The 20,665-nt window shown below is 37.4% G+C and overlaps 3 protein-coding genes across 7 annotated transcripts; 2 read left to right on the forward strand and 1 right to left on the reverse strand.

The window, feature by feature from the left end:
- On the forward strand, nt 365-4,403 carry LOC109228547 (organic cation/carnitine transporter 7-like). 3 transcript variants are annotated; one of them, XM_019393671.1, is made up of 6 exons: nt 365-699; nt 818-1,244; nt 2,059-2,296; nt 2,474-2,957; nt 3,500-3,705; nt 4,033-4,403. In XM_019393671.1, exons 2-6 carry the CDS (start codon nt 961-963, stop codon nt 4,255-4,257), a joined length of 1,437 nt encoding a protein of 478 aa, XP_019249216.1. In that variant the 5' UTR covers nt 365-699; nt 818-960; the 3' UTR covers nt 4,258-4,403. The 3 variants fall into 3 exon arrangements, with proteins under 3 accessions (XP_019249216.1, XP_019249217.1, XP_019249215.1); XM_019393672.1 differs by having other exon boundaries at nt 869-1,244; XM_019393670.1 differs by having other exon boundaries at nt 365-1,244.
- On the reverse strand, nt 5,195-9,072 carry LOC109228548. 2 transcript variants are annotated; one of them, XR_002068396.1, is made up of 5 exons: nt 8,753-9,072; nt 7,994-8,245; nt 7,255-7,812; nt 5,868-7,149; nt 5,195-5,776 (listed from the first exon to the last, which is right to left on the reverse strand). XR_002068396.1 is itself a non-coding variant. In XM_019393673.1 (4 exons), the coding sequence occupies exons 1-4, from the start codon at nt 8,984-8,986 to the stop codon at nt 5,932-5,934; spliced, it is 2,262 nt and encodes a 753-aa protein (XP_019249218.1). In that variant the 5' UTR covers nt 8,987-9,072; the 3' UTR covers nt 5,195-5,931. The 2 variants fall into 2 exon arrangements, 1 of the variants encoding a protein (XP_019249218.1); XM_019393673.1 differs by having other exon boundaries at nt 5,195-7,149.
- Nucleotides 12,130-19,254, forward strand: LOC109228550 (RNA pseudouridine synthase 3, mitochondrial). 2 transcript variants are annotated; one of them, XM_019393676.1, is made up of 10 exons: nt 12,130-12,644; nt 15,457-15,831; nt 16,607-16,669; nt 16,827-16,985; nt 17,180-17,227; nt 17,319-17,399; nt 17,611-17,727; nt 17,888-17,989; nt 18,073-18,231; nt 18,764-19,254. In XM_019393676.1, exons 2-10 carry the CDS (start codon nt 15,505-15,507, stop codon nt 19,142-19,144), a joined length of 1,437 nt encoding a protein of 478 aa, XP_019249221.1. In that variant the 5' UTR covers nt 12,130-12,644; nt 15,457-15,504; the 3' UTR covers nt 19,145-19,254. The 2 variants fall into 2 exon arrangements, with proteins under 2 accessions (XP_019249221.1, XP_019249222.1); XM_019393677.1 differs by having other exon boundaries at nt 15,485-15,831.

Below are 20,665 nucleotides of genomic sequence, written 5' to 3' on the forward strand. Positions count from 1 at the left end.
CAAATATGATTTTTATCTTTTATTTACACTTTGTTTCTCCTTCTCCCTGGAAAACTCACACACTAGTTTTAGATTTTCAAATCAGCAGTATAGTGTTCGTCTTATCTCAAAAAACTTGTTCTACTTTTCCTTTTTAAATTGTCTGAAATTGTTATTCAAATTTACATACCACAAAGTTAAAATATGATGCTAAATGTTTTCAACATATACTTAATCAGTATTCATATCTTTAAGTCTTGTCTTAATAATTGTATCAATTAAAGCGAACGATCATTTATTTATTGCACAAAAAATTTGGAGCTATATGAGTTTAGTGGTAAGTGGTAGGTGCAAATGTGCTTTCTTCACCCATTAAAAAGTATCTGTGCCATTATGCAACATGAATCATTCATCCAACACAAGACAAATTTTCAGCTTATTTTATGTAGCAGAAAACTATATGATTGCAGCAACTTTTAACTTTCATATATGGAATACTATATACTATAATGGAAGTTCACACGTCGCTTTGTTATTATTCTTTCCTTTTACTTAGATTTCGATTACTTCCTGATATTACTTCTGCTTCGGTGTATTATTAGATTGCTATTGTTTCTGCATATTTCCCTTCTTGTTTCCTGCATCTCTTGTTCTAAATTGTTGTACTTATACTTGCCTGAGCCGAGGGTCTATCCCAAACAGTCTCTATACCTGCACAAGGTAAGAGTAAGGTCCTTATATTTTTGTTGTGGTTGTTTGCATGTCGCTTTGTTAGTAAATATTGCTAGTAACAGAATATATGGATTCAATTTTAATATTTTTTTGACTCACTCTCAAGTAAGTAGCTTATTCGAACGTTGTGAATTCGTTCCCGCCTTTGCAATATCAGCGCATCTTGTGCCACAGAATCGGTTGTGCTCTCTATCAGAAGATTGACTTGTGTGGAAGGTTGACTCTGAACTACGTCATTACTAGACGGAAATGGCACGGCAAGAGGAGCAGGATATTGGGCTTGTATATACACTGGATGAAGCACTCACATCACTTGGTTTTGGGAAATTCCAATATTTGGTTTTGGTTTATGCTGGTCTTGGTTCTATGGCTGAAGCATTTGAAATTATGATTCTGTCATTTATAGGACCAGTGCTAAGGTCAGAGTGGGAACTTTCTCCTACTCAAGAAAGTCTTATAACAACTGTTGTTTTTGCTGGTATGCTCATTGGATGTTATTATTGGGGCTTTATCACTGATAATTATGGAAGAAGGTACACCTATTTTCCCCTTTTTCTCCTTATTTATCACTTAATGCTTCTTTTCTCAGTATATCGAAAATAGATTCTCTACCTTCTCAAGATAGAGGTAAAGTTGCGTACACTATCCTCCCGAAACCCTATTTATGGGATTATACTGGGTTTGTTGTTATTGGTCTCATTATCTGTCGTGATGAATAAACTCAAACAAGCATAATAGTGGAGAAGTTTATACTTGGTTTAGTTTATTTCTTTGGAATCTGGGAAATTTTCCAACAAAATAATCAGCTGTGGGATGGTTGAGTCTAGCAATTGCTCAGCTGAGCTAACATAAGTTCATGTTTTAGGGTGTATTTGGTATGAAGGAAAGAAAATATTTTTCGCAAAGATAATTGATTTTCTTATTTATTTTCTTATGTTTGGTAAGTAAGCAGAAAGTAATTCAAAAAATATTTATATATAATTTAGACAAGCACTATGGGTGTCGGTGGGGTGGGGTGGGCTGGGGGTGGAGGTGAGGGCGGTAGGAGTGGGACAGGGGTAAGGAGGTGGGGTATGGCCATATGGGTGAGTCGGGGTTCCACGTGGGGGTGGGAGTGAGGTGAGGAGACAATCAGCTTGGAATGTGTCCTCATTTTTAAGCTAGAGAAAAATATTTTGACCAACCAAACATGAAAAAATTGAAAACACACCCTTAGTGATAATTTAAGGGTATTAATCAACAAATTAAGGATGTAGAGGAGAAGATAACAAAGTCATTATCTTTGGTTTAATTTGTCACACATCACTTCATTTTGAATGACTATCTATTTTCATTTTCCATTACCAGGAATGGTCTTCTGAGTGTTGCAATAGTGACTGCTGCACCTGCAGCACTGACTACTTTTTGTCCAAATTATATTTGGTTTCTTGCTCTACGTATGATGGTTGGATTTGGCGTAGGCGGAGGTTATGTATACGGATCTTGGCTTCTAGAATTTATTCCTCCACAAAACAGAGGCATGTGGATGATTATTTATTACGCGTTTTGGACAATTGGAACAATACTTGAGGCTTTATTAGCAATGGTACATCCGCAGCTTGTGCTCCCCTTAATCTGTACTCACATAATAGATAGTGCTAACACTTCGTTAGATAAATACTTACCTGCACCTGGTGTTTACACCAGATGAAGCAATTCAAGGCATTTCGTTGATGTAACGCTTGAAAAAACTTAAGGCATTCTCTATTGGTTTCTGTTGCAGGTGATTATGCCAACATTAGGTTGGAGATGGTTACTGGCTTTATCATCTATACCATCATTTGCAGCACTTTTCTTGTATGTATTTACAGTAGAATCTCCAAGATATCTATGTGCCAAAGGTAGAATAAACGACGCGTATGATATTTTGAGGAAAATAGCTGAGGTCAATAAGACAGAACTTCCCCCTGGAATCCTTGTTACTGATCAAGTGACTGACCTGAATGAGGAATTGCTTTCCCCTGGAGAAAACAAAACCTCAAGTTTTAAATCAGGCTTCTCATCGCTACTGATGCTTCTATCCCCTTCGCTACGAAGAAATACCCTCCTCATATGGGTAGTTTTTATTGGAAATGCTTTCTCATACTATGGCATTATATTGCTAACCTCACAGTTTAGCAGTGGACAAAGTAGACATTCATCAGTTGCTTTGTATGTGAACAATGATCAGAGCCTCTATAGAGATGTGCTCACCACTAGTCTTGCAGGTAAAAACAATGTTGTTTTTCCTTCATTTCATCTAAGTTGCTTAGACATGGCAGTTTAGGTGCCGCACCCGTGTCGACACGACTCTAGTATGGGTATGGGATCCGTACCGGATTTGGTCAAACAGTTTTGGGTACTTTGACCACGAAGGACGGAAAAATTCGAGACGAGATACAATTTGATTCCCGATTTCAGAACCAAAACTAGGGTAAATTTGAAGAAAATAGCATGCTTTATCTAGGAAATCAATCCTTTACCTATCTACAACTTGAAAATGAAAAAGAAATCCACACTTTACAAGATATACGCAAGTATTCCACAATTTTCTCATATTTTGGATTTTTTTTTATTTTTTTTTTTTTGAATTACTTTTAGCCGGATTCCCGGAGTCGAATTCGTATTAGGATCCATATTCCCGAATCTTAGAATTTAATCTGACCTCTAGATCCGCACCCGTGTCCGAGCAACTTAGCATTTCATGCATACAACTAATCTTTCAGTTATTTGCTTCTTTTTTTGTCTTTTTTTCTTTTTGTACTTTCAGAGATTCCTGGCCTTCTTATATCAGCTATAATGGTGGAGAAAGGTGGTCGAAAATTTACTATGGCACTTATGTATATCTTAGTCATCCTCTTCCTTTTACCACTTCTTATGCCTCGGCTTCATGAGGCTTTAACTACTACTTTACTATTCGGGGCACGTATGTTAATCACAGCAAACTTCGACATCTCAAATGTATATTGTCGAGAGGTAACCCTCGCCCCTTAGCTTAATGCAATTCTGCACACTTTTTACTGTGTATATATTAAGATGTCGACTGAAGGGGAGTCTTGGAGCAACAGTAAAGTTGTCTCCGTGTGACCTATAGGTCACGAGTTTGAACCGTGGAAGTAGCTACTAATGCTTGCATTAGGGTAGGCTGTCTACATCACACCCGCTAGGGGTGTGGCGCTTCCCCGGACTCTGCGTCAATACAGGATGCTTTGTGCACCGGGTTGCCTAACTATAAGAATGTAAGCTTTTGAAACGTCTGTTTAGAGAAATCAGTTTGACAATAGAATATGCTTTATTATGCAGATATATCCAACGAGTGTAAGGTCAACTGGTATTGGAACAGCAAGTTCTGTGGGAAGAATAGGAGCCATGATTTCTCCAATCATTGCAGTGCAATTAGTAAGGGATTCTCATCAAGTGGCTGCAATCATATTTTTTGAAGCAGTTCTTGTTTTATCAGCAACATGTGTTATGCTCTTCCCAATAGAGACCAAGGGAAGGAAACTGATTGATACTCTTGTTGTCTAAAGTTTGGACTCGATCTATCTTATTTGAATTGAAGTTTGCTCTACATTGGAGAAGGAAGCAGAGAAAATAGGTTACTTGTGTAAATATTTTACTTCATGAAACTCCTCTTGGTCTGATCATGAAATAAAAGTTCTTATTTTTGGGTATAACCATGTGATATCCGATACTCATTGGCTCGACTAATTCAGAACTCGGGTGGCTTTTCCCGTATGACCTTTAGAAAAACTACGACCAATCAGGAAAAAAAAAACTGAAGAGTAAAGTTCCTGTAATGCATAAATACATGTCAACTCATATAAACTACTGCTTATCACCATCTTATAAGATTTGAACAGTTTCAGTATAACATTATAGTAGCAGAACCGCTAAGGTGCAAGTTCAATCCAAGCTTATTAAGCTTAGTTACTTTACTAAGAACCCCTAAAGCTAATCAGGTTATGTAGTTTCTATTAATTTGGTGTTTAGTGTGGCTTTTTAGGTGCAATTTATGCTATTTTTGGGTCTGGTGCCATTTATTGTGTTGCAATTTATTGTGCAACTGATAAACGATCAACCAAAGATCACTTAGGCGATTTCTAGCTAACACATAGACGATCTATGATTTCACCACGATCTCTCACTCATAAAAAAATAATCCTAGTAATAACTGTAAACAATCAACAAGAGATCACATAGGCACACCTATTCCTCCCTCGTCACCCTCACACCCCAAATAAGAATATTTTACGTAGAGTTCCTGATATCAAGACTCGCAAGTCACAACCATCGATTGGAGTCTCACAATCCCCCTTTATCCAAAATAAAAAATAAAAAAATCACGTGTTTGCAAATGAAAAAAGATCAGGCTCACACATGAGAGACTGTAGTAAAGTTATAATTAAAGTGATTACACAAATTTTATAAATTTAAATAATAACAAACCAAAAACAAAGTGGGATTACACAAATTCAACAATTTTGGCATTCAGGTGAGACGGTTCAGTTGTTATTAGTCTTTTCTCAAGTCTTAAACATTTTGTTGCTCAAGAATTATTCATCCAACATTTCTCAAAAAAAAAGAAAATTCATCCAATGTAAAAAAAATAAAAATAAAATAAAAAAACATTGCCTTCCCGAGATGGCTATACAGACTAAAACATTGCCTTCCCGAGATGGCTATACAGACTCAATTACAGAATTCTGCAGTCTCTTCGATCCAAAGTCATATGACAGCTTCTCAAAATTTCTGCTCTTTCTACTCAAATAGAAGTTTGAGATCAACAACCAAAATCTGTATATTCCATGTTTTAGGCATATGACAAAAATCAAAGGAATCTCATACTGCTATGGTATTTAGTACTTCGCTTGACATATTATAAGAGCTGCCACAGTTTAGCACCCGCAATGACTTTTGCATGCGGCCTTCATAAGACTGGTGCCAAAGGAACAATCATTTACCAAATCCTAATATCTCTGCTTTTCGAAATACACGGCATCTTCTCTTTATAACTTTCCATAAGCAAACTACAATGCAACACAGGCTACAGACAAAAGAATATCCACATATAAACTTAAAATGGAAAGCTGTAGCTTCAAGAATAGGACAACTGACTTGAAATTAGAATTACGCACCTAATGCATCGTCTACGTAACTTGAAGCAGTCACATCTTACAAGAAGCTATTCTGAAATCTCCCCTACTTTTTCTCGTTAGCCTTCTTCTTGAGTGACCCACTCAGTGCTGCTTTTGTTTTTGTCCACTCTTTCATTGAAGCAGCACTCCTCATGAAAGAACAAGTATCACTGAAGCTAGTATCTCCTACAAATGCTTGTTTTGGTGCAGATAGGTGTTTCTTTTCAGGAGTTGGAGCCAAGGCTTCATTCATTACTTCTCCTTTCTGCTGATAATTGTCCAGCTGCGGAATCTCTTTACTGAGATGAACATTCTTCTGCTCCTCTACTATGGTACCCCCACTGCTAGTTCCAGGGACACTGAGAGCATCAGCTTTGGTCCCTTCCTCAGATGTAGAAGTATCTTGGAAATCGCTTTTACCCGTGCTGCTACATTTTTGAACCTTTACAGTCTCTCCCATCACTGCCAACTCTGGTTTTGGATAACTTAGACCAGGCAAAACCTGTGAAATGCTAAATGAACTGGTGGTATCACGAACTAACTGTGTCCACGATAATTTTTGTCGCCATGCAGCACCTCTGGCATAAAGATCCACAGGGCCATCAACATTGTCAGTTGAATCTTCAGCAACTTTACCCAGCTCTTCATGCTGATCGGATACTTTCTCATCTTTCTCGCCAACACATTCAGAGCCAGACTGCATCTCATTACCAGGAATAGCACTTGGCAGAACATCTGATACACTGAACATAGCACCACTACTTACACTAACGAGATCTTTTTTGTCACGCTGATCTGATACTTTCTCATCTTTTTTGTCAGAGAAGGACACACTAACACCTTCAGAGCCAGACTGCATCTCTTTACCAGGAATAGCACTTGGCAGAGTACCTGATACACTGAATGTAGAACCACTAATCGCGCTAATGTGATCTTTTTTGTCATGCTGATCTGATACTTTCTCATCTTTTTTGTCAGAGAAGGACACGCTAACACCTTCAGAGCCAGACCGCATCTCTTTACCAGGAATAGCACTTGGCAGAATATCCGATACACTGAACGTAGCACCACTACTTGCACTAACGAGATCTTTCCATGGAGACTTCTTCGGCAATGTGGCTCTACTATTTTCTGAAGGTGCTTTTCTCTTTGCTTCAGGTTTAGATGGCAAAGTATGTCCCTCGCCATCTTCATCTTCTGCAGGTGCTTTTCTCTTTGAAGACATCTTCCTTCCTTGCCTTTGTTTATCTGTAGCAAGTCGTGATTCCTTGGATAGCGAATTCTGGGGTCAAACATGCACGCACAAAAGGAACAAGAAAACTGAGATACTAATACCTTGTTTAGAAAGTGTAGGGAAAGCAAATGTAGAACATAACAGAATATGAACCTGAATAGCTGCGATTGCTTCCTGGGTTGGATCTTTGAACATAGTGGTTTTATCATTTGCACCAGCCACTACATTTATAATAAGGTTATCATCATCTTCGTCCATTTCTTGGTCGACAAAATTATCATTAGCTGTCATTGCTTCCTGTGTTGGATCTTTTAACACAGTGGTTCTATCATTTGCACCAGCCACCACATTGAGAATGAGGTTATCATCATCTTCCATTTCTTGGTTGACTAGATTCTTATCATTCTTCAAATGATCAACTGTAACTTTTGAGCCTCGAACTACCTTAGATGATTTAAAACCCCTAGGAGCCTGCTCAGAGTAGTTCTCTCGCTCAAAAATTTTGTTCAACACTGAGTTCATAATGTTCAATTCTTTCTCATCGATTCCAACATTCTTTGAGTCATAATCAACAAATGATTTTTGCTTTGTTGTATCAGGAGGACCAGAGTGCTCTTCGCAATCACAAAAATGGATAGGTAATGAAGGAATGTCCACTCGCTGAAAACTGTATTTGTGCTTGCCAGTTCCTCTAAAAGGCACTGATTTTAACTGTACAAAGAGATTCCAGAAGCATGATTTTTGACATAAAAGAGGCATAGCCTTACTAAATGAGAGAGCATTCAAATGTAAAGCATGAATATCCAAGTCATCTTTCCCACCATATGTAATTCAAGAATAATTGCATCCAGGGAAGCATGTCATAACCAAGCACAGGGAAATAAGGATTTACCTTTCCTAACTTAGGGAAGTAAATCCGAAGCTGCATTTCATCCATCTTGGACCCTTTCTTCTGATATTTAAGGGAGTTTTTCATTTCGGCTGCAGCAGTGGCAAGATGGGCATCTTCTTCTGTATTGGGAAGATGGGCAGAAGTAGTGGCAAGTGCAGCATCTTCTTCCCATTCACGTTTCAAACGTAGGAAAAAATGCTCCTTTGCCTTCTCTATTCTAAGTCTCCCACCTTTCCACATGCATCCATTATACTGCAGATCAAATTGGATTAATGCCAATAAGCATCGAGGTAATACGATTATGTAGAGAGTTGATTATTGCTGCAAGTTCAACGTGATTATATGAATTACACATCCGAAGTCCCTTATACAATAGACAACAGTAAGCACTAAAAAATCGCAGACCCCACTTGTGGGATTACACTGGGCTTGTTATTATTGTTGCTATCTTGCATTGCACCTATTTATCTAAGAATTGAAGTTATATACATGGACATTGTAACTAACTTTTTACACTAGCAGTGTAATTTAACCTATTATAGCAAGTTATTTGCCCCTTATTCTAGGCTACCAATCAATATAGACTACCGTGCAGTTATCTTTGAAATGACCTCTGTAAAATATTTTTCATAGAACTTAAACTCTTTATCTAATGAAAGCAAGCAATTTAACATATACCTTAGAGCACAGCAAAAAGTTAGCTGAGTTACTACGAAAAAAACAGCTAAAATAAAGAGTAAAATCGAGAGATATTTATACCGTGCTGAAAAGCTTGGCTAAGGATTTATCGGAAGAAGGAAGTAAATCCAAGTAAGCAAAGCTGCGGCCTTTGGTTCGAACGATGTCCATAGATTCCACTTTTCCGAGTTGTGGTGTTGAGAATGTCTTCTTCAAATCCTCCGCCGTCACACTTTCGCCTAAACCTCCTACATATATCCTTGTAGTTGATGTATCGCCGCTTTCGGCCTTCGCCATCTCTGCCGGTACCGCCATGTCCAACGCAACAAGCCTTGGTCGAAAACCTAGTGCGTCTTTGTTGACGAAAAAGAAAGAGTAAATTACACTTTCCACACTAGAGTTTGTCAGCTGAATCATACCCACCCCCACCCCCACCCCACCCCCTCCTACCCCCACCATTTGAAGTTTTGAACTCCTTCATTTTCTTCGTTTTTTTAATTATTAAAGAAGAAAAAATAATCTAACCAACTAAACTATGCTATACAAATGTTTAATTAATTTATTTCATGAAATTGGAATTAGACATTCTTTAATTATATTGATTATTTTTATTTTTCCTTGATCTAAATTCTATTTAATTAACTTTCAATGCATTTCAAAAGACGCATAAAATTGCTAATTTTATACTAAGATATATCATTTGTCATTAGAGGTGTGTTTGTTACCAAGTAAAATAATTTTTTTTTAACATGCTTAATTGGTTTAAATACTTAATTCTATGACAGGACCCATGAAGCAGACGTAGAGGTAAAGCTTGATGCTCAAGTTATCCCCAAGAGAGCGAGTTTCAAGTATCTCGGGTCTATTATCCAAGGTAACGGGGAGACTGACGAAGATATCGCACACCGCATCGGAGCGGGATGGATGAAGTGGAGGCTCGCTTCCGGTGTTTTATGTGATAAGAACGTGCCGCCAAGACTTAAGGGCAAGTTTTATAAAGTGGTGGTTCGACCAGCTATGTTGTATGGGGCTGAGTGATGGCCAGTCAAGAACTCCCACGTGCAGAAGATGAAAGTAGCAGAGATGAGGATGTTGAGATGGATGTGTGGGTGTACCAGGAGAGATAAGATTAAGAATGAAGTTATCCGACACAGAGTGAGAGTAGCCTCCGTGGAGGACAAGATGCAGGAGTCGAGGCTGAGATGGTTCAGACATGTTAAGAGAAGAAGCATTAATGCCCATGTTAGGAGGTATGAGAGGTTGGCCATGGCGAGTTTGAGAAGAGGTCGAGGTAGGCCTAAGAAGTACTGGGGAGAGGTGATTAGACAGGACATGGCGCTGCTTCAGCTTACTGAGGACATGACCCTTGATAGGAGGCTGTGGAGGTCGAGAATTAAGGTAGAAGGTTAGTGGGTAGTTTTTAGTTGATCACCGATAGTCTTAATAGCACGCATGTCCCTTCATATTCTTAGATTTTATTACGTTATGTGGTTTTGTTCGCTTCAGGTATTGTATTCCTTGTTGCTAGTATTTGGTACTACTTATCCTTTATCTCTCCCTTTTTCTTTTCTCTTCCCTCTTTCTTCCTTTCTTGCTATCCACTTCTTCTCGTTACCCTTCTTAAGCAGAGGGTTTATTGGAAACAACCTCTCTACCTGTTAGGTAGGGATAAGATTTGCGTACAGACTATTCTCCCCAGACCCCACCTGTTGAGAACATACTGGGTTTGTTTATGTTTATGTAATTGGTTTAAATACTTAGAAAAATATTTTCATAATTTAAAAAAAATAATAACTTTCCTACCAAGAGCAGGAAATCTTTCAACCTTCGCAATTTCCTTTAAAGTTTCTAGTATTAATCGCATCGGAAAGGGACGAGGACTGCAAGAATAAAAAAAAATCGGATTAAGGCCAAGCTTCTCCGAGCCAAAAGTATTTTTTTTAAATAAACGGAGAAGGGCCTAAAATGCCCCTTTACTATATGAAATAGGACAAGCTAGCCCTCCGTTAAAAGTTGGTCTCTATTCTGCCCTTGCCGTTAACAAATGGACTCGTATATGCCCTCCATCACTAACGGGAGACTCATAAAGCCACGTGGAATATATGTGAGGGCAAGTTAGACCTAGTTCGAATTGTACAGGGGCATATATGAGTCAGTTATAATAGTCATTTCTCAAACACTTCACAACTCCAAATCAATTTACTTAGACACCTATTTGACAACACCAAACTAATTATCACAGCAAATAAACTAAGTCATAGACACAAACATTCAAATGAACGACAATGACTTCATTAAATCCTAGTAGCTCAAAGGGGTCGAATCATAACAAAAGACAGCAAGAGATAATGTCGGAATGTTCTAGTAGCTCAAAGGGGTCGAATAGGAGGTGTCATTACGGACTTACTGCCAATTATTTCATGGCATGGACACCTTTAAATGCTGGGAGAAGGTTTTTCAAGTGCCTGAAGCATGAGGTAAGAATTTTTTTTGATAGGTTCTTTTAATTATTCCGATTTGCTTGTAAATTTGTTTTATTTATTTTTGGTTTTTAGGATGACAAATATTCCTATTGGGAATGGCAAGATGAAGAGCTTCCTCCTAGAGTTTCAAATCTCATATGCAGTTTAAAGAAGGAAAAAGAAAATTTGATCTTGACAATGTTATGATGCTCACCGATCATGGAGGAATAGAAGCCTTGGAATTGGAAAGAAATGTCCTAATGAAGAAAGTGACCGATTTAGAGTACTCAGTTGTGCTTGATGCTAAATTTCGGAAGAAGATGTAGATTTTCATGTGTGTGATATTGGGATGTCTTGTTATGTTCTTTGAATTAGTGGGAAATGATATGTAATATTAGTGTTATTGTGGCTTATTAACTGTTGTCTTTTATTATGTAATGAAGCTTTATGTTTTTGTACAAGGATTTAATGAAGTCATTGTCGTTTATTTGAATATTTGTGTCTATGACTTAGTTTATTTGCTGTGATAATTAGTTTGGTGTAGACATGTGATTTTTGACCCTCCCCAAGATTTTTCATATTTTAGCACGTAAATATTTAATTTAGGCCTAATATAGCTATTTCAACTAATTTTTACTCTTTTACTTTATTGTATTACAAGAAAAATAAAAATTACAAAAATTATTCCATTAATGTTTTGTAGTCATTTTTAATCTTGAAAAATACCAAAAAATAGTTTATTTTAACGGTCAGTCTTATTTTAAACAGTTATTTTATTTAAGTAGTACTACTTAATAAATAAGGTCGTATTTTAGTCCCGTTCGCAGGAAAAGAATAAAACTTGGGCTCGAGCAACCCATTTTTAGGCCTAATTTTGGACCTAACCCATAACTGCCAAGCCCATAATTCCTAGACGCATACCCCTAACCTAATCCCTACCCCACCCCGTATAATACTATCTAATCCCTAAATAAAAACTACACCCTAAAAATTAGAATCCGTTTCCAAAAAAAAAAAGGCCCCCTCCCTGATCTAGTCTTCTTCTCAAAAGAAAAGAAGCCATTTTCCATGGCTGTCGGTTGAATAAGAAAGAACAGAGAACGACCATCACTCCCAAAACCTCACTCTCAGTTCTTCTTCTTCTTCTCTTAAAAAAAAAAAAACTCTCTTTCCATTCAAAATTTTTCATTTTTTTACATTACAAAAACGGACAAAAAAAAAAAAAAAAGAGACAAGAGGCAAAAAATCTTATCTCCTAAAACTTGAGAGCTCATTCTCTCATTCAAGGAAAGTTGCAGCGAAAGAATGAGAGTGGATTTCCTTTCCTTTGCAGTTCAATTTGTCTTCTGCTTCTATTCACTTTGCATCAACGGAAGTGAGGTTGCCGTTTGAAGTCCGTTCAAGGTGCGGTCCGTGATTCTATTCGAGTTCGACCAGATTTTGCTCGTAACGGCGCTATTCTCTTGGTTGTAATTAGCTGGAAATTTTCTTCAATTAAAAGATTATTTAAGGTCCACTTCTATTCTTTCTCTTGTCAGCTTATTTTCCTTAAATTGATATATGGTTGTTGAATAAAGTTATTCTTCTTACTGTGTCGAATTGTTTAATTAGGGGAAGAATGCACGTCACTCTGTAGATATTGTTTTGGATTTCATTAATCATGCTTAAATTAATGCTTATTAGTTAATTCATTTCAAAGGCTATTGTACTGTTACAAAGGTACTGAAATTGGGCCATGGGCATAATCCACTTTGTTGCTAATAATCAGTTTGTTGCTTCAAGTGTTACAATTAGGTAACATTCACAAAACCAACTTTGTTGGCAATTAAGTTGCTATTTATCAGATTGTTGCTTCAAGAGAAGTTGGTCCAGTGGCGTCATTAGTGTGGCCTTAGCAAAATTGTCGTTGCTTTGTTCTTTGATAATTATATTTTGCCATAAGTAATTACAAAGTTAATTCTCCCATAACAATCTTCCATAACTTTAGTCTTGCAATAATCCCAAATTAGTTTTAGGAAAATCCTGAACGTCGTAGTCTGCTTTAGTTAAGTAAAAGCTTGTAAAATAATTTGAGGCGTGCCATGCCAAATAAAACCCCTAAGCCCATGGCCCTCACAAAATTAGTTAGCTTTTTATAGAAAAGTTGAGGGGTGCCATTAGTTGAATTTTCCATGGCCCTCGCAAACTTGAAAGTGCGTAGTTGCTTTAGGCGCGCTATTTTAAAAATTAATTTCCTTAACTCGGGTGTGCATTTCATGTGACCCAAATCCAAATCTCAACAACGTTAGATAAAACGTGTTGTGGACCGCGGGTGCATTTCATGTGACGTGGTTCAAGACGTGTTTTAGATAACGTTGAATCTTTCTAAATTAATTAAAAGCGGTTAATAAGTTAAAATTGTACCATATGCTAAAACATGTATTAAAATCAGATAATAGGCCAATTGTAATAGTTTAAGCGACCGTGCTAGAACCACGGAATCCGGGGATGCCTAACACCTTCCCCGGGTTAACAGAACTCCTTATTCAGAATTTCTGGTTCGCATACTTCAAAAGTAAAGTCGAATTTTCCTCGATTTGGGATTTAAAATAAACCGGTGACTTGGGACACCAGAAAACAAACCATCCCCTGTGGCGACTCTGAATAAAATTGAATAAATAATCCCATTTCGAATAATGTCACTTAAAGTGGAAAAACTCCCTTATATATACCTTCGGGTGTGTAAAAAAAGGAGGTGTGACATCTGGTGTTGTCAAATAGGTGTCTAAGTAAACTGATATGGAGTTGTGAAGTGTTTGAGAAATGACTATTATAACTGACTCATATATGCCCCTGTACAATTCGAACTAGGTCTAATTTGCCCTCACATATATTCCACGTGGCTTTATGAGTCTCCCGTTAGTGATGGAGGGCATATACGAGCCCATTTGTTGACGGCAAGGGCAGAATAGAGACCAACTTTTAACGGAGGGCTAGCCTGGCCTATTTCATATAGTAAAAGCGCATTTAGGCCTTTTCCGTTTAATAAAAAAAGTATACTTTTTTTTCAAAGTTGAATACTTTGTAGTGTTTGGCCAAACTTTTAGAGGGGAAAAATACTTTTGAGTTGAAGCAGAAGCAGTTTTAGAGAAGAAAAAAAAAGTAACTTTCTTCTAAAAGTACTTTTCAGAAAAGTACACTTAAACAGTTTTTAAAAGCTTGGCCAAACATTAATTGCTGCTCAAAAGTACTTTTTAAGTAAATTAACCAAACACAAATTACTTCTCACCAAAATATTTTTGAAAAAAATATTTCTCAAAATAAGCTAATTTTTGTAGCTTGGCTAAACTGACTATAAGAGGTCATATTAGAAATAGGAATTATTGGGGGTAAAATTTAAAAAGTCAAAAAAGGGTAAAACAAAATAAAAAGGAAAAACCAAGTTCGGCCCTTTCAGCTTCAAATTACCTGCCGCTTGCGGTTCTTTCTCTGACGGAGTTAAATGGTACGCATGTTTCTCTTTCTCTGTCGCCTGCTTTTTTCTACTATATATTTTCTTTTCTGTCTGATCTCTGATTTATGCTAAAACCCTCGTCACTTTTTGCAGCGATTAAAACACAACCTTAAGATTATTCTCTCTGTTTGTTTCCATTTCTCAAATAAAGCCGATATCACAGTTCTGTGTGAGTTTTACTAGTTAATATATGCTTTATTTGCCTCCCACTTGTTACTAGCTTGAAGTTGTGATTGGTATATTAATTTGCAGAGGATGCATAGAATCAATTTTGTGACTAATTATAGCAACCTTTCTTGTGTCGTGCATTAACATAAAGTGGTAGTGGTGATATGAAATTATGGAACTAAGCTTTGTGGCAATATACAAGTAAATTGGGTAAATTTGATTGAACTGCTGGAAATCTGTCTTTCTAATTTAGTCTTTGGTGTTATGTTCAGAATGTGTCATATATAATGGGATTAAACAATGTCAAAGTAGTTCGGAAGGACGAACTACGTTGTGGGGTTATTCCGGCAATCTCTTTACTTAAGGTAGAAAGGAAAAAGACAGCCCGATGCACTAAGATCCCGTTATGCATAGGATCGGGGGTGGGGCAGGACCATATTGGGTCGTATGTACGCAGCCTTACCTTGCATTTCTGCAATAAGATGTTGTTTCCGTGGCTTGATGTGACCCCCAACTTTACTGTGTATTGCTTTGGCGGTCCTTCTCAAAATTTTAACCATGATAATTATGTGTTTTGTTTCTATTTGTACCATTCGTTTGTTTTCGATGGGGTTGTTTTGCATCTTCTTCTCTGGAATTAACTCGATGTTTCTAATTTTCAGATGATAACTCATTTTCAAAAATTTCCAGATGATAAGGTCTAGGATGTGATGAGGTGGAACAAAGATGTGAGTCGTTGCTTACTCTTTTTGGTCAGGCGCTACTCTAGATCGGTGGGCCATTCTGCACTAGCAAATCGTGGTCAACCTGTGATTCGAGTGTCAAACAGTATAACACATTTGGGCCGTCCAAAGGAGGGTGCAAAGCCTAGTCAGCTATTGTCTTTGCCCCCATTTCCTAGCCATCCTTTGCCGGGAAAGAAAGCGGCCACCAGTCCTGACCAACCATCTCGTCATGTTACTGCCATTAGCTGGATCAAATACTATTTTGATGAAATACCAGGCTCGGTCATCCAATCCCATTTTAATAAGGGCCTCGTAAGTATTCTTGTATCTTTCCTTTTCCTATGTGAGTTTACTGTTTTTTTTCTATTTCTTTAGTAAATTACATTCCTCTTTCGGGGATTCATTGTACAACTAGTACATAGACTATATCTATGGCTAAATACTAAACCGTGGAGATCAGGGTTCAAACCCCAAACAGAGACAAGAAGCACTAGCTGATTTTTTACCATCTGTCTAACTTATGGTGGGTGGAGTTACCTGGTATCTGTGCTAGTGGGAGGTAGAAGGTATCCGATGGAATAGGCGAGGTGTGCACAAGCTAGCTTGAACACCACCGTTATCAATAATATTAGCACAATGCTTGTGACAAAGTGCTGTAGAGAAACATAAATATGCAAGCCACAGAGGACAGTTTTATGGATAACCAATGAGAAATTCATTTGAACATGGATAAATGACATATTATATTATTATTCATCATCCAATAGTATGTTGACTTGTAATTTTGTTGTTCTTAGTCTTTATATGTGTTCATGGCTGGTTCAGACTTCAGACATAATATTGAAATTATGTCTCACGACAACTTCAAGAAGAGATATTTTGTTTCATAAGGTAGATAAAATCTGTTCGCTATAAAAAAGCAGATAAAATCTGTTAAATGTGCATTTGTTTCTGCTCCTCCTCTTCTCCTGGGTTTAGAATATGACCTTTATCTTACCCTTTTGAAGGGCTAATGGCTATAGTGTCTTTATTTTCTTGCAGTGAATATGAATATCACGACAGTTATCTTATCTTTCTTGATTTACAGGTTCAGTTAGAGTTTAATGAGTCATCTACAAGCAAGGAAGGACAAACAAGATTGCCGAGAAAGGTAGTGATGCTTATATGATTCTAGCAGTATAGGCTTCATTTTGGATATTGAAAGATGCAAACATCAAGACCTGAGGGGCTCCTTCTATTTGTTTTTGGACCCCGTGTTACATTCCCAATGCATTCCCCTATTTTACAATTTCACAGTGAATTTACAGATTAAGCATTCTGAGGTCATGGAAGTTGGTGCAAGAGTTTATGTGCCCATATCTGTTGCTGAAACAAAAATCTCAAAACGATATGATGTTATACCTAGTGGCACTTTGTACCCCAATGCTGATGAGATAGCGTACTTGCAAAGGCTTGTATTTTACAAGGTATGTGTTTGTTTATCTGTTTGCTTTTCTGCAAATTTTACATTAGTTTTCCACTATTTGTGGTGGCTAGAGATGATACAACCACTGTGGTTATTTTTGCTGCTTTTTATGTTCATTTCACGAAATGATTTGGTGGAACTATGCACCAAAGGTTATGCTTGTTTCCTGTAATTAATTAATTGTTCAAACTGTAGGACCCTGCCATAATTGTGCTAAACAAGCCCCCTAAACTGCCTGTGAAGGTTAGACTCTAATGTGTTCTTTGTTGGGCAATCGTGACAACAACATTTTTCAGCCTTTTTTCTTCATTTCTAATTATTAGAGCGACTTCAGGGAAACCTTCCCGTGCATAATAGCATGGATGCCTTGGCAGCTGCAGCATTGTCCTATGAATATGACGAGGGTCCTAGGCTGGTAAGTCAGCATTTCTGAAGTGCTATTAATCAAAACTTTGAAGATCTATTTACTTCTAATTTTCCTGAAGATATCTGGTGTCTTCTAGTAGTCAAAAAAGGGGAGTTATTTTTTTGTTGGCAAAGAAGCAATTGTTGGGGTGGAGATTTTCGTTGTGGATGTTAATTTGGAATTAAGTTCAGCTTTGATGATGATTGCATATATTGTCAAGGTACATCGTCTTGATAGAGAGAGCAGTGGCCTTCATTTAATGGGAAGAACAGAAGAAAGTATCTCCCACCTTCATTTGTTGTTCAGCAACGCAAAAAGGTCCAAGTCACTGTCTAAGGTACTTAGTCTGCAACTGCATTTTCCATTTGTCTTTACTTCCTTTCCTTCTTCAAGGGAGAAAGGATTGGTATTTTGTTGTGTGGGTGAGAATTCTCTTTTGACCTCATTGGTTGAGTAGGAATTTTTCTGTGATGCATAAAGCTCTGATTGGCATTCAGGCATGGAATGATGCATGTGGATCAACGTATCAGAGGTATTGGGCGTTGGTAATAGGTTCCCCCAAGGAGAAGGAAGGCATAATCTCTGCACCACTTACAAAGGTTTTTCAGTTCCCTTGCTTACATTTGCAGGCTTCGGTCAAGTAGATTGGAGTATTCATTGTGCTTGTTTTCATTGACTGCAGGTGCTTCTTGATGATGGTAGAACTGAGAGAGTCATGTTGGCTCAACATTCAGGATTAGAAGCTTCTGAGGAGGCTATTACAGAATATCGGCTGCTTGGTCCAATGATCAATGGATGCTCATGGATTGAGTTGCGCCCTCATACAAGTAGAAAACATCAGGTTCCTTGGACCTTTTTCTTTTACTAGTTAATCCCTGTAAAATAACGGTTCATCTTTTAGATTGTCAAGAGATGCATATAGGTATTGTAGTTGTGATCCCAGTGAAAAGCAGTGGTTCTTCTAAGGTGTGGTGCTCTAAGAGATGCATAAAAACTTCCCCAAAGTTAGGACCATTAGTAGGTTTAAGTAGACTATCTTGCTTGATGAACACAAAATTAGAACAAGGGGAACTGATGAAGTCATGAAGATGCTTCCATAAAGCAGTATTATGATCGAGTATTATTCCTAGTAAGGGGAAGGGGGGGGGGGGGGGGCTCTTATCACTATTATCAACATCTCAACTAGTGAGGATGCAGTACAATTGAAGTGCGAGTATAAAGCTGCTTGACTACTGGAGATCTTTGTGTACCCATGATGAATTTCATGGGTATATCAAACTGTAACTGAGAAAACCATATTTTCTATTCTGGTAGTTAGTTGTTGTAAGGTGAGGGGAATAGGAAAAATGATCGTGTTTCCTGGTACTTTGCAGCTTCGAGTCCATTGTGCTGAAGCCCTTGGAACTCCAATTGTGGGTGACTACAAGTACGGTTGGTTTGTCCATCGGAAATGGAAGCAGATGCCAAGAGTAGATGTTGAGCCGACAACAGGGAAACCCTACAGATTAAAGAGGCCGGAAGGTTTGGATGTTCAGAAAGGAAGTGTCTTATCTAAGGTTCCTTTATTACATCTGCATTGTAGAGAGCTTGTGCTCCCAAACATTGCCAAGTTTATTGAGCTTCACAGTCGAAAAACAAGAACTCGCTGTTTAAATGCAGATAATAGCTCAAAACCAGATCTCCTTCGGTTTGTAGCACCAATGCCATCTCATATGAAAATTAGTTGGAAGCTTATGTCCTCTTACTTGATATGAGAAATGACAAGTCTCCCTTGGTTTTTTCCTCATGCTTTGCTCTCTCAATTGTCTATGATCTATCATACATAAAGCATTTTTAGTTTCTCATCCAAGTAACTCCTAAAACATTTTTTTGGGTCTCATCTTGTGAATACATTTCCTGAACAGAACGGCAGGTTTTTATTCATACCGGAAACAACCTCTCTACCTACATAAGGCAGGGTAAGGTTGCCTATACACTACTCTCCCGAGATCCCATTTGTGGGATAATACTGGGTTTGCTGTTGCTGTTAAAGCGACATGAGCATTGATGTCCTGATGATGTACACCTCTGCTATTGGTCTTGTAACTTTCACCAAATATGGCTTTTTGATCGCTTAATAGAAAAAAGGAAAAAGGAAAAGGTTGTGAAGTAATTCTGTTTTCAAAATTGGTAATGATTCCAAACTAGTTGTACCACTATTTACCTTTACATTTGGATGGAAGTTATGGCACTAGCAATGAATCTTTTTCGAATAAGCACTTTTGGTTGTTGCTAGCAACTAGCAAGAAGGTTTTTATAAGAAAATATAAGCAAAAAGTTAAGTCCTTTATAGATAGCTCCATCTACGAACATAGATTAACCAATCTAAATGAAATCAGAGACCAACTAAAAAAGCAAATTAGCTAAAAACATGAAGTATTTGAAAAAGAAAAAAGAGATATGAAGTAGGAGTACATTGGAAGAAAAATGGTTTAAATACTCTATTCATACCTTTATTGAATAATAAAAAGGAGTATGGAAGAAAAATCAATTTAGGTGGATTCACAATTAAATTAGAAAAAAATGTAAACTCAAAGAAAAACCAGTTAACAGTTAGAAAAGATATTGTAAACTCAAAGAAAACCAACCAACCATCCATTTACTTATGATATTAAATTCCAAATAGGGAAAAAGACGTAACCATTAATGACCCACCGTTAATTAAACGGAGAAATGAATAGCCTTAAGCAGTAAAATTATAGTACTATTAAAAGTAACACCGTTGTGTCAACGTCAGACACCTCAGAAGTAGTGTCTTTGCTTACTATATTTCAGAAAATGCCAGCAGCCTTGGGACGAAAACGTCATGAATGCACTTATCTTTATTTCCTTTTTCGTAGTATTTGTTTTCTTCTGATTATTCACATTTTACTATTCTTTAACAACATAGACATACAAATGCAGCTAGTTTAGATGCTGATAATAGTGAAAGCAATTAGTATTTGATTAAGCTTTTTAAAAGTGTTTTAAAGTATATATTTTCTTTCAAAATGGCATAAAAGGGCGTGACCTAGTGATCAATGAAGTGAGTGAGAACCATGAGGTCTCTAAGTTCAAATCCCAGCGCAAACAAAAAATACTAGGTCATTTCTTCTCATATATCAAATCTTGGTGAATAAAGTTACCTGGTACCTATTGCTGGTGGGAGGTGACACGTATCCGTGGAATTAATCGAGGTGCATGCAAGCTGGCCCGGACATCACGATCACAAAAAAAAGGTATTTTTGGAGAGAACT

Source organism: Nicotiana attenuata, chromosome 7 (assembly GCF_001879085.1).
Source record: "Nicotiana attenuata strain UT chromosome 7, NIATTr2, whole genome shotgun sequence".
NCBI classification, from domain to species: Eukaryota; Viridiplantae; Streptophyta; class Magnoliopsida; order Solanales; family Solanaceae; genus Nicotiana; species Nicotiana attenuata.